Source organism: Nannobrachium achirus, assembly GCF_963921795.1.
Source record: "Nannobrachium achirus genome assembly, chromosome: 24".
Lineage (NCBI taxonomy): Eukaryota > Metazoa > Chordata > Actinopteri > Myctophiformes > Myctophidae > Nannobrachium > Nannobrachium achirus.
Window position 1 is genome coordinate 37,403,086 of NC_137831.1, and position 13,130 is coordinate 37,416,215.

Consider the following 13,130-nt stretch of genomic DNA (forward strand, 5'->3'; position numbering starts at 1 on the left):
ACAGTCCATCAGTGGGTATTCAGATAATAAGTGTATACAATGTATACTGGTTTGTACATGTACATGCTGAAGAGAAGTAGCAGAAAAGTGATGAATACTTTAGATATAACTGAGAAAATTAATTAAACAAAACAGAATAATTTCTTTAGAAGACTGACTACTGTGTTGATGTTCTTTTCCTCTAATACTGTGATATTATAAAAAAGTGTTTAATAAATGACACTAAAGCAAAGATACAGACAACTTCTTATGAAATTAGAAAGTAGACATCATCTCTGTGTATTCCTAAGAGGAACGAATGATTCCTATAATTGATTTCTGTAATTGTATTTATTATTTTATTGAGACCATACAAATATTGTCAATAAACTTGTTGATGACAGCCAATGCATGTGTGGATCAAACTCTGTCCATTGATGCAGTCATCCGCCAGCTTCCATTTCCTAGAGGAGAAAGAGACAAGATTGATTGTCATACGTTTTTGGTAATGATGTATCACAAAAGTTACAATTCTATCACAAATGTTTTACATTGCTAAAGGATACATTTAATTAGTTGTATGGGTCAATTCATGTATTTTCATCTACAAAGAACGGCCCAATCACAACAAAAATAACAGACAATGGTCTTTTAAATTTAACTTGTAGCCTAGTTCTTGGTGTGATTTAAGTTGTGAATACGTGCATTTAGATCACAGATGTGTCAGGACCTATTGCCCAATCAATTAGTATTCAACAACAGAAACTGAACATCCACCATTATGCAAACAGTATAGTGGCTTAAAAACTAGGTTTGATATAAAGTAGCCCTGAAACATGACGGTCATGAGTGACCATGCTTCAGGGCTAGATGTATGTTACAGATATATTTAAGGACAAACAGCACAAGTCACAGGCGATATTCCTGACAGAATGACTGTCTCTATATGGAAATGGTTTAGATTAAGCCAAAGCTATGGTGAGTGCAAAAAATGATATGATTAGTTCCTTCCACAAAAATACAACGAGTACACAGGAGAATAGCTAGGCTACCTATGTTAGCACAGTCTGTCCCATTAAATCATTTTCAGACCGAAAACATTAGCAAGAGAACCGAGATTGCAAAGCCATACATATTATTAGTCTACTGTACCTTTCGAAATTAAACGTTGTTGCAGTTGCCTTTCATCTGAAGAAAAACATCCATAGAGAAAAACGGGAGAGTGTTTTTTGCAGGTCGTTCAGTCCGAGTGTATCAAAAAAGCTACTGTGTTAACGGTGACTGCAGACTGCAGAGAAAAACAAACAGATCGCTTCCGCACCGAAGCGACGTCATAGAATTCTCTGATTGGCCAAAGCGCACTGTCAATCACAGAGCTCCTGAGCTCGAATGCTGATTGGCGAGGAAGAGCGCTTGCTTCCGCCCGAATGGCTTGTGTTGCTTGGAGGCTAGACTCCTCTGCAGATTCGAACTGAAGATGGGAGGAGTCAGTTTACTAGGCTAGAGAAAAACGGGAGAGTGTTTTTTGCAGGTCGTTCAGTCCGAGTGTATCAAAAAAGCTACTGTGTTAACGGTGACTGCAGACTGCAGAGAAAAACAAACAGATCGCTTCCGCACCGAAGCGACGTCATAGAATTCTCTGATTGGCCAAAGCGCACTGTCAATCACAGAGCTCCTGAGCTCGAATGCTGATTGGCGAGGAAGAGCGCTTGCTTCCGCCCGAATGGCTTGTGTTGCTTGGAGGCTAGACTCCTCTGCAGATTCGAACTGAAGATGGGAGGAGTCAGTTTACTAGGCTAATAAAACCATACAGTATATGAAAGTAAAGGAAACTGTGTTTCACATGTACAGACAGTTGTGTTGTGTTGTGTTGTGTTGTGTGTCATCCTCTCTAAACACAATGCTGAGGAGCATGGATGTCAATGTATCCAGGGGTCATGGACATACGCGAGTGGTCAATTAGCATGTAGACTTATGGGCCTAAATGTATGGCATAATCTCGATATTCCCGTTGTTTCGAGGTCCCATGTAGTCCGGTTAGGGTTAGGGTTAGCATTCACCAGCGTCGGCAGGTTAGCATTCACCAGCGTTGGCAGGTTACTCAGACTACTAGGACGTCGAAACAATGGGACCTCGGAATAGCGCTACACACCCTAAATGTATATAGGCCTTGTGGACTCCTAAATGTGACAAGTAGACTGTAGTCTCTCTGCCAAAGTTTACACATTTAAATTATAGTATTACTGCGTTATTTCAATCCCTTCCCTACCTATGCCGGAGAAAACCTGGACATTTTCAATAATTGGGTTTTATTTGTACAGTCATTGAGTACAGTCAGCACATTAAATGACACAGACATGGACCAGTCTGTTTACAGATTTATCCAAATTTCCCTTGTTTATCTCAAACTGGAAACACAGTTGCTGCTCTCAGCTCAGTGTAGCTTACATATAGAAGCAAAGGTCACATTAGGACATGATATGTAATAAAATAATGTATTTAGAAATCATTGTTTTTAGAGAGTTTGAGAAACATTGATACTTTGATAGCCTAATGTGTCGTAAACAACAGTGTTATGTTTTGCCTTATTTCAGTCAGGATCAGATCATGGGCCAATAGGGCCAGACAGTGTCCAGGGGTCTTTGACTAGCAGGGAGTCGAAACCTGGGTTGTAAGACTCATCAACATGTTACTGTGCAATGCATGTTCGTAGGATAACACTGGGGAGGAATCAATTGGCATAACAAACTAAATTGGGGAGAAAAAGAAAAGAAAGGATGAAGCTCAAATAATGTCGGCCTCATAACCTATGAAAGGACCCTCATATAAACCGATTTCCCTGTAGAGGGCGCTGCCGCCATTAGATGCGGTGTAAACAGTAGTGTAAAATAACTTGCAGTCTACATTTACTTAGTACTGTACTTAAGTACAATTTTGAATAGTTGTACTTCTACTCCACCACTGGCTGCTGTTTACACAGGCGGTGGCACTCTCTGCAGGGAAAACGGTCTATATAGGACCCTTTGACCACCAGCTGTGTGTGAGAGAGAGAGAGAGAGAGAGAGAGAGAGAGAGAGAGAGAGAGATCAGATCAGATCAGATCAGATCAGATCAGATCAGATCAGATCAGATCAGACAACACAGGGATGCTGACAGAACCATCGCTAAAAACCTAAGGACAAAGATCCACTCGTCCTAGACAATTTGCCCTCCTGGCCCCCAAATGGTGGAATAAACTCCCTGTCGCACTCCACCTAGCACTACTGTAACACTTCCCCTTCCCTCAATGACCATTCATGAAGCTAGATATGTTTAGAAGTGTTTTACTGATTAAGTGCGTGGTCTACCTATATTATTGTTTTTTCTAGATTGATATTCCTACGTATGCATTTTTGTATGACATTATCTTGCTTATTATAGTGATGTGTATTACCTGCGTATTGTAAGTCACTTTGGATTAAAAGCGTCTGCTAAATACCTAAACTGTAAACTGTAAACTGTAGAGGGGGAGAGGGAGAGGGAGAAGAGGGAGAGGGAGAGGGAGAGGGAGAAGAGGGAGAGGGAGAGGGAGAGGGAGAAAGATAGCACAACCCTGCACAAGGAGGACTGTATTACAATCTACAGGTAACAGGGTATAACCAACAAAGAATTCATAATAAAGTTTGATTTAATCCTGCTGCGTAACTGGAAAGTTCCTAGAACGCCTGGGCTTAAAGAGTGGAATGAGAAAGTTATATGAATATCTGTTGGGCAGAGTGAATGAATAAGGAATAATGAAAGAGACATGGAATAGATTTAGAATTTAAAGGGTAAACTGTGTTTTTACTTTTATTTCTTGTACCGACTGTTTTATTTTAATATTGTTATATTGTGCTGCAATGTACCCAAAAAAATCCTACAAATAAAATCATTCACAAACAGTAGGCTGTTTAAAAAGTGTACAAAAGTCCACAGCAAAGTTCATGTATTCACACAGTATTAACAAACTTTCAAACCCCTCCCCCCTCCTGTTCTCTGTGCGTGCGTGCATCCATGCGCGTGTGGCGTGCTAGTAGCCCATGAGCAAAAGGGTGCAGAGTGTGTGAATAGTCATAGTCATCCAAGGACAGAACAGAATGCATGGGTGGCTGGGTTGTGCAACTAAAATGTCTACCAGCACAGACAGTGTCCTTTAGTCAATTCTCAGAATGCTTTACAGATTATTGTTAAGACACAATTACAAAGAGTTTGCTGTGTGTCAGGGGTTAATTCCAAGAGGCCACATTTAAGCACAGAGACCAGCATCCTGTTTCCATCTAGCAGAAGCAGCCCGGTAACAGCTCTCGATCAGGAAGTGAAAACCACAACGGCATGCATAAACCCTCTGTAGAGCTGAGTTTCCGATGGTTGCATGAACTAAAATAGACACAACGTTGTTGTGTATTCGATACTTTATCCATCTCACACATGAGTAGTGTGCAGTGGTGAGTTTCCATCATACCCTCCCGGCACGTGCACACATATCAAAGGGGGCTTGAGCACCTGCCCTTTTACCCACCTGTAAAAAGTGCCCTCTCCAGACCATGAATCCAGTTTTTACTATGGTGAAAGAAATGGAAATGACCTCATTCCATGTCATACCTGAAGGCAGCATTCAAGAGAATTGCCTCATCCAAACTCTCTGTGTAGAAATAAATGCTATTATGCTATTATGCCTATCTCCAGTATTCACTTGATATTGCTTAGTTCAGTGTGGTATCAAGTATCGACAATAGCCGACCGCCAAGCTCACAACGTGTCGCAGCGTGACGCGTTGTGAGCTTGGAGGTCTGCTATTTTTGATATTTCCACCAAAATGCCCTTTTTAGAAATGTCAGCCCCTGCCTCTCTAACATTCTCCGCACGTCCCTGATACCCTCTATGATCAGTGTATGATCGTGGGATGGTTTGATCAGAATAGCTTACAGCCTCAGGGAGAGGTTGAACCGGTGCTGGAATGGTGCTGCTATAGCTACAGAGGCGAGCACACATCCTTTTGTTGTCTACATCCGTGGCCTTGTTCGTGACAATTCCTCACTTGGTTGGTTGTAAATATGTACCAGGGGTGAGGACCTTGTAGTTGTTGCCTGGCTATATGCAGGATGGCAAGTTGGCATCTGATGATTATTATTACTTCTTGGGGGGGGGGGGGGGGGGGGGGTGAGTGGAGGCTTAATTGTGCAGGCAGACATAGACTAATTTAATAGTCACCATGCAATACTCTATAATGTTTTATTGTGAGAAACAAATTAAACCAAACAAAAATTGCCTCCCTGTCCAGAGAGGAAATGGGCCACAGCCCTGGCCTTTTAAAATGGTAGTGACATCTTTGAGAAAGTCACAATTGCATGTTGTAAGATGAAGACATGTCCAACTACATTATAGTATACATCCATCCTATACTAAACATTAACATTTTCTGCAGAAATGGAACATGATAACTAGCAAATCACAAATATAGGTTCGAGTCGCGTCCCATTACTGTGACGTGTCACCGATCTGTTTCTCAGTGGCCTTGTGGTTAGAGTGTCTGCTCTGAGAACGGGGTTTGATCCCCGGCCGGGTCATACATACCAAAGACTCTGGGACCCAGTGCAGAGAGTTGGCGTGGCTCAGAGGCTTAAAGCAGAGGAAGGTAAACAGATACACTGTGAATATACACATTGCCACATTTGTTTTTAGAAAATAATGAGTGCTTTTCAAAATAAATAAACCAAATAAGATAAAACTAGATAAAGTGCTCCGCTGAGCACAGGCCTCCGCCAGGTCAGGTCGGTAAAGATCACACAACGCATACTTTCAAGTTAACGGATGTTGAATATACTCCTATGTGCACTTGGGTTCAGTCTTTAACGTGTATGTGATCCAGTAAAACAGCAGATCCTGTGTAATTTATTAAATAAAGCTTGGACTAGGAAATCTACTATCTGTGTAGATCTATAATACACAATGACATACATTATGGAATGTATGGAATTTAATCTACAATGATAGCTGAAGTGTTGTGTATGCTCACTACAATACAATGTTTTGTACAGCGGGAAATAATAGCAGACAGGAAGAGTGTGTTGTACACACTGTTGCCTGCATTGTTTTGAGACAAAAGGTTTTATTGACCACATTAACTACCCATGGTGTTCATCGTAACACCAATTAACATAATAATTTGCTAGTTATCATCATACCACAGTGTCACTACTATCATCAACACAACTACATTTTACTTTCTTTTATTTCTTTTGAAAATGACTTTATTGGTCATTTGAGGATTCAGCTACTGCAGCTGAGTTCCCCCGCCCAGCATTTCATACTTCTTCTTACATCTGAAAGCCACAACTCTGTTTGTCACGTTGTCAGCAGATTTGCCTGTACATTCTGTGGTTAAGGGTCTATTGTTTGTTCTGCACTGTTTGTGTGTAGTCCTTGCATGCAACCGCATGCAAGTACTGTGTGTCTTTTAGGCGACTTGCTTGGGTGTGACAGAGCCCGAGACCTTTCTGCAACATTCTGCCAAATGTAGGACAACACATATATCGGACAAAGTGAGTAATATCATTTAAACAAATGTTAGAAATATAGAGCATTATATTGTAATCAATTAACACATAATATTAATATGTATATTATCAACATATCGTCACTGATGGCATCTCCATATTTAAATTTCTTATGTTTAATTTAATGTTTCCATTGTGGGCCCGATAACTGTCCCACAAAGTTAACAAAGAATTGCATCGCCATCATTGTAAGCTTGTAGGTCGCCTATTTTCACAATTTCATTTTTATTTTTTTACCCTTTTCTGTAAATAATAAAAACGCAAAAGACACAAAAGGTTTCCACTGACAACGACGATATCATTTTACTAACCTCTTAAAACATATATAATTTGTTGTACGGTACATCAAATAGCGTGACTGAATAGCCAATCTACAAGCTCTTTGTTTTGCATTGCAATAAGTTGTGAGCTTGTAACTCTCGCCAAATGTTCACCTACTATGTCCGGCTGCAGAACAGGGCTGCTAGGCTTCACGTGGTTAATGAACTTGAGGTGCTTTGTTTGTGTGGTTCATTAAGATGTCTACAGATACGTGTGCTGAGCCAGGCACATCAACACGTGTGAGGTCTGGTGGAGGAGTCAGGAGGGAGAGGCAGGAGGAGAGAGGAGAGGAGGAGAACCTGGAGGACATTCCTGAAGGAGCAGACAGTCTGAGAGAGCAAGGCTCTGGCTCACAGGATCAAGGTATACACTAACACTCTTACAATGTTTCTGTCTCCTCTCACATACGGTTAATACTACAGCAGCTTGGCACACAATATTTAAAGCAGTAATTCTGCTTTAAATATATGCTGAAAATATGTTGATCTATATGCTGAAAATAGTTGATCTACAAGCTAACAAAGCGTTGGAGTGCGTCGAAATTTTCAGTATATTTGGTCTTCGTTTTAGTCATCATATCTTAGTTTTAATTTTGGTTTTACTTTGTTTTTGCAAGAACACACTGCTGAGGTTTGACGGCTTTCACACAGAACCTTGTTGTCTTGTGTGTTGTTGGAGTTCTATTTAAGAAGTTAGTGAAACTGCACAGCACAGAACTATAACAATGTCTGGCTCACTGCAATGGTCACATACAGGGCAGCAGTGGCTCCATACAGGAGGTAGAGCGGCTGCTCGGGAAATGTAAGGTTCCCAGTTTGTGGGGTAAGGTACCCCTGAGTTTAGTGAGCAGGTTGGTGCCTTGCATGGTGTCCTCTGCTGCCTGTGTGTGTGTGTCTGTGTGTGTCTGTGCGTGCGTGTGTGCGTGCGTGCGTGGGTGCGTGCGTGCGTGCGTGCGTGCGTGTGTGTGTGTGAATGTTAAAGCGCTTTGGATCAAGATGCCATATCAATGCACCATTTATTTATCTTGCAGAGTTTGTCGTTGAGCTGAACAGACTAAACAATTCTAAACAAGGGCTCAAAATGTATGGATTATTATACTGGATACATTGATAGGGTTATTAATTTATAATATTATAATAGTTATTGACATTTTAAATTGTACACTGTAAACTGAAGGAGTGGATGGAATAGTAGCGTGATCAAATTATTATTATCCAAAGGAGAAATAACGCACATCCTCCGTTCTTTGGTGCCGAGCTACAGTATAACTGACAGTGCAGTAATACTAGAAACTGGTTAGAGTCTTCTTCAGTATACTGAAGAAGACTCTAACCAGTCGAAACGTTTATCATTGCTGTTTGTCATTAAAAAGCTTGGAGCGACTTTAAAGTGAGTGTGGGCTACCTTCTTTGTTTCAAATTATTATTATCACCTACACTAGATACCTAGATTGGTTATTATTGTATAATATAAACAAACGCAGACCTACTGTATAATACATAGTTTGCAACATAACAATTTATTTTATATACTATATTTTGGGGGGAGTCTTTTGAGGAATTTAGCCATTCATTCACGCTGTGATCTTTAGTTGCTCAGACACAGAAAGCTAAACATTGTTTTGAATTTGAGTTAAACTAATACTTTTTTTCTCTCAAAGCATTTTTCCTCTTTTTCCTTTTTTTAACTGTTAATTTGTTAGTAGCCTATTGAAGAATGCCGTTTTTCAAAATGGTTGGGCAAATTGTTGTTCTCGCTCATGTCTGTATTTTTGCATGCATTTCAGCTTCAGTTATGGCTGTGGTCGAGTATCTGTGCCTGAGAGACATTCTAAAATGCCTGGGCGTGCATACATTCTAGTAGGGCTGTCACGGTCTTGACATTTTACTTGATGATTAATGTTCACTCAACAATCTGTGTTTAACAATAATTTTGTGTTGAACATTGAAACATTTAAATTAAAACACATGAAAAATGTAAAAAGAAAATATTTCCACAATTTTTGTAATTCTTTTGAAAATGAATAAACTTCATTCAACAAGGAAACAATTATGCAAAATAACTAAAATAATTGGTTATGTAATAATTGTGACAGTCCTAGGCGCACAGCGCTCTAGGTAACTAGGGGCAACCAGTGACAGTCACTACAAGGCAGTCTGGCACACAGACGCGCGCGCGCATGCGTGCGTGTGTGTGTGTGTGTGTGTGTGTGTGTGTGTTTGGGATGTTTATGACAATAAGGTTAATTGTTGTTGTACCGTACATGTGCACTTTTCCATTGCACCAAATCACAGTGACCAAATCACTGAACAATGTATTCACTTAGGCTGAATTTACATTGAAGCTGATCATATTAAAGTTGATCTCTATTGTACTTTTATTATCCTCCAGCTTCCCCCAGAGAACTCCTCCTCTTGAGACAACTCAACATCCAGAGAGAGAGCAACATCCACAGAGAACTCACCATCCAGAGAGACATCGTCAGAATGTGTGCAGTGATTCTTACGCTGCTGTTCTCTATATTCGCAGTGAGAACTGTAGACGTGGCCATGGACTGTGAGTATCAAATGGTCAAAGACCAAATTCATGCAGTTTACAGTTACAGTTTACAGTTAAGGCATTTAGCAGACGCTTTTAATCCAAAGCGACTTACAATAAGCAGATAATATATCACTATAATAAATAAAAAAAGAATATGTCAGAAGATAATATGTCAGAACATATGCACTATATCTATACTGTACTACATAACATACAGATACATTGACACATTGCCTAGTGGAAACAGCAACTCTCCGTCTGAATTATTGAAACGCCAAGGACTACAAGTGAGTTTTCAAACATGATTTAATCACAGGCAGGGCTTGAGAGACGCTCTAAGCTTGGTTCCAGAGTTTGGGCGCTACAGTGGAAAATTATCCATCTCCATGGTTCTTCAACTTTGTTGGTGGGACCTTAAGAAATAGACTTTGTGCCCCTGTTGAGAGCCGAGTAACTGCATTTTGGACTAATTGTAGTATAGTGACAAGCAGCCTTGGCTGCCTGATCAGGAACAATGTCTTTTCTCCTTCTCAAAGCTCCTTTTCCACACAGATGCTTGAGCTCATCATGTAGCAACAGTAGCAACAACATGTGTTTATCGTTCCCGTTTGGTCCGTTGCAGATCAATCAGCCCTTAAACAGCTACAGCCCGACATTGACAACCTGACCCTGGAGAACCAACAGTGGCAGGCCAGATTCCACAACCTGACCCTACAGTGCCCGTCCCACGATGACCTGACCCTGAAGATCAAAGAGTTAGAAAATGAATTAAACCATTTTAAGAGCGAGACAGGTGAGAGAGGTTGCATACATTTTTGAAGGAATTTTAATTCATGTATTATCAATATTTTCAGGGATGTACTACTTATTTTCTTTAAAAGAATAGCGCCTGTTTGAAGTTAGCAGTGCAAACACGACACGTGCATATCTTATAGCTTGTACGGGCCTTTCTGTCCGTGATGTCAGTTACTTTATGTGTATGAGCACACATGCTCATTTCTTTGGCTAATGCATACAAGTGAAACGTATGTACCTGTAGGAGCGGTTTGCACTGCTGAAAAAAACAAAAAAACAAGTATGCCTAAACCCTCACCATTGCTGGTTGATCACCACTGTCATAGAAGTCAAAACAAAAAACTTTTAGTTTTGTTAAATACAATTTTTGACTTACCAGAAATGTCCTACTATTACATAACTCACTGACTCTACTAGTCAGTCAGTCTCTGACCTTGGTATAGAAACACTAAAAACAAAAACATACATTGTGTTAACAGCATTACTGTGCTTATTTATGGTGACACTGTGTCTGTATCTCTGTTCACACGGCTCTACAAGAATACAGTCAGGTTGGCATTAGGGACATCTGGGCACCATATGTTTGGGATGCCTGGGCACCTGGACGAGTGGGCGCCACCTGGAAATCTTGGCACCAGGGACATGTGGACATTGGATACATGTGGACACTTGGACACCTAGGCACCAAAACCACCTAGGCACTAGGGAAATGTTGCCACCTGGACGAGTGGGCACTTAGGGGTGAAGACATCTGGGCACTAGGGACATGTGTGCACTATGTACAGGTGGGCACCTGGACAACTGGGCACTAGAGACATGTGAGCAATGTTAATTATCACTTAGCAACAACAAAGCAGCAGGCTATGGAAAATGTAGGTGCCCACTCGTCCAGGTGCCCAGTTGCGACTAGGTGGGACTAGGTGATGTCCATAGTGTGGTCCAGGTGGTTTTGGTGCCCAGTTGTCCAGGTGCCCACATGTCCCTAGTTCCCAGTTATTATTATGTATTATGTATTATTATTATCATTCATAACTACTGTAGTTGTTAGAATTGATTATCAGTACATTGAAATTCCTTCACTAAAACTCCTGTTTGATGTTCAGTCAATTCGTGTCCCAGTGGATGGATGCAGTTTGGACGCAGCTGTTATTACAGATCTACTGAAAAGAAAACCTGGGAGGAAAGCAGAGAACAATGTCTGAAGACTGGAGCTCATCTGGTGATCATCAACAGTAAAGAAGAACAGGTTAGTGTACGACCCCCAGGGGTCTAATGTAACAAAGTAAATGTATAGCCGATCTACAGGCTCACTATGCGTGGCATTGTGATGCATTGTGAGCTTGTAGATCTGCTATTTGGGAGCAATGGGAAAACACGTAAAAAATGTCCGGGCTTAAGTAAACTGAAGCGTGGCTACAATGTCCAGCCTACATCCTGGCACAAACAGTTCAAAGTTTGTTGTCAGGTCGAAAACCAGGAGGGAAAACGTGTAAAAACATATCCGGGGCCAAAGTTTGTTGTATGCCAGTGTCCCATTGATGGCCAAGCTTTGCAGGACGCGTTGTGATTGGCTAGCGGGACGCTTGATGAAATTAACTCATAAATGACACTGCTCATTTCACACTAGGTGTGATTTTCTTTTATTTTTCCTGTTCAGCTTTTAAATGATTGTTCATTGATTTTCAAATCATCAGGAATTCATCGGTGGATTGACCAGGCTCCGTGACGAAGAATCATGGATTGGGCTGAAAAGGACTGGGGCCAAGTGGACCTGGGTGGAAACACCACTGACAACAGAGTGAGACATTTTAGAAGTGCATCTGTTGTAGGGCTATCAAAGCCAGTGTGTGTGTGTGAGTGACTGAGTGGATGTGATTAAAATACTTGATGTTGTTTACTCTGCAGGTTCTGGGCCAGTGGAATGCCTGGTAACTGGCAATACTGGGACTGTGCAGAATACCAGCACAACGATAGAAAATGGGTGAATAAGCCCTGTTCAGACATCAAAGACAACAAAAACTACTGGATCTGTGAGAAGTGACGTTTTTCTCGACTGCACTGACGAAACTGCATCATAGTGTTCTGCTTTGTGACCTTAAACAGTAGTAATTAGCAGTAAATATGAGGTGAAATTCTAACATTTTAACTGAATTCTGGAAACCCCAGGTCACAATCTAGGTTTTGTTAATTTACTTGATTTCATTCTGTTTTAACAACATATCCTACAGTATTTCTATAGTTTTTTCCCCCTTCTGCTTTTTACTTCACAGGATGTCTTCACAGTTTACTGAAACTGAGACGGTGTTGCGTGTTTAAGTGCATGGCAAAAACACAGGAACATTTGATTCACAGAAATTAGTTCAGAATTAGGTGCAGGGCTGACTGTGCATAGTCCCGTGTGCATGGTGCACACATTTTGAAGTAATTTAATTCATGTTTGCAACTTTGCATGTTTGGAATACTAACAACTGTAGGCTATGTATATCAGTATTCTGATATTAACTTGCAGCTGGCTACATTAAGTGAATGCGGCAAAAGCAAGGAAAAAAATCATCAATAAAAAAATAACTGCCATTGTGGATTGAATATCCCCCGCGGGCTGCATTAAATGAAGGTGGCCACCAGTTGCCCATGTATTGACCTATAGGTGAACATGGGAAACTAGGGAAATGTGGGTGAAACGCCACACTTGTCGTAATGTTTGTTTCTTCCTTCCTTCCTCCTTTCTTCCTAAATAAAGTTCTTTGTATTTTAAATGCAATGCTCCATGCAGTTCTTCTAAGTTTCATTAAATAGACAGTAGAAATGTACATTTATATTTACAATCTAGGAATTCATTCATGGTCTTGGCAGCATAACTAACAACAACAGTCTTTTAGTCTTTTGTTAAAACACAGATTTTTTATAATAAATTAAGAG

At 40.6% G+C, this 13,130-nt stretch overlaps 1 protein-coding gene across 1 annotated transcript; it reads left to right on the top strand.

The window, feature by feature from the left end:
• The first annotated feature begins 6,419 nt into the window (after positions 1-6,419).
• On the top strand, positions 6,420-12,925 carry LOC308280054 (asialoglycoprotein receptor 2-like). Its single transcript, XM_080720313.1, has 7 exons — positions 6,420-6,539; positions 7,073-7,238; positions 9,267-9,431; positions 10,039-10,209; positions 11,315-11,457; positions 11,906-12,009; positions 12,117-12,925. Exons 2-7 carry the CDS (start codon positions 7,073-7,075, stop codon positions 12,250-12,252), a joined length of 885 nt encoding a protein of 294 aa, XP_080576439.1. The 5' UTR covers positions 6,420-6,539; the 3' UTR covers positions 12,253-12,925.
• The last annotated feature ends 205 nt before the right edge of the window (positions 12,926-13,130 follow it).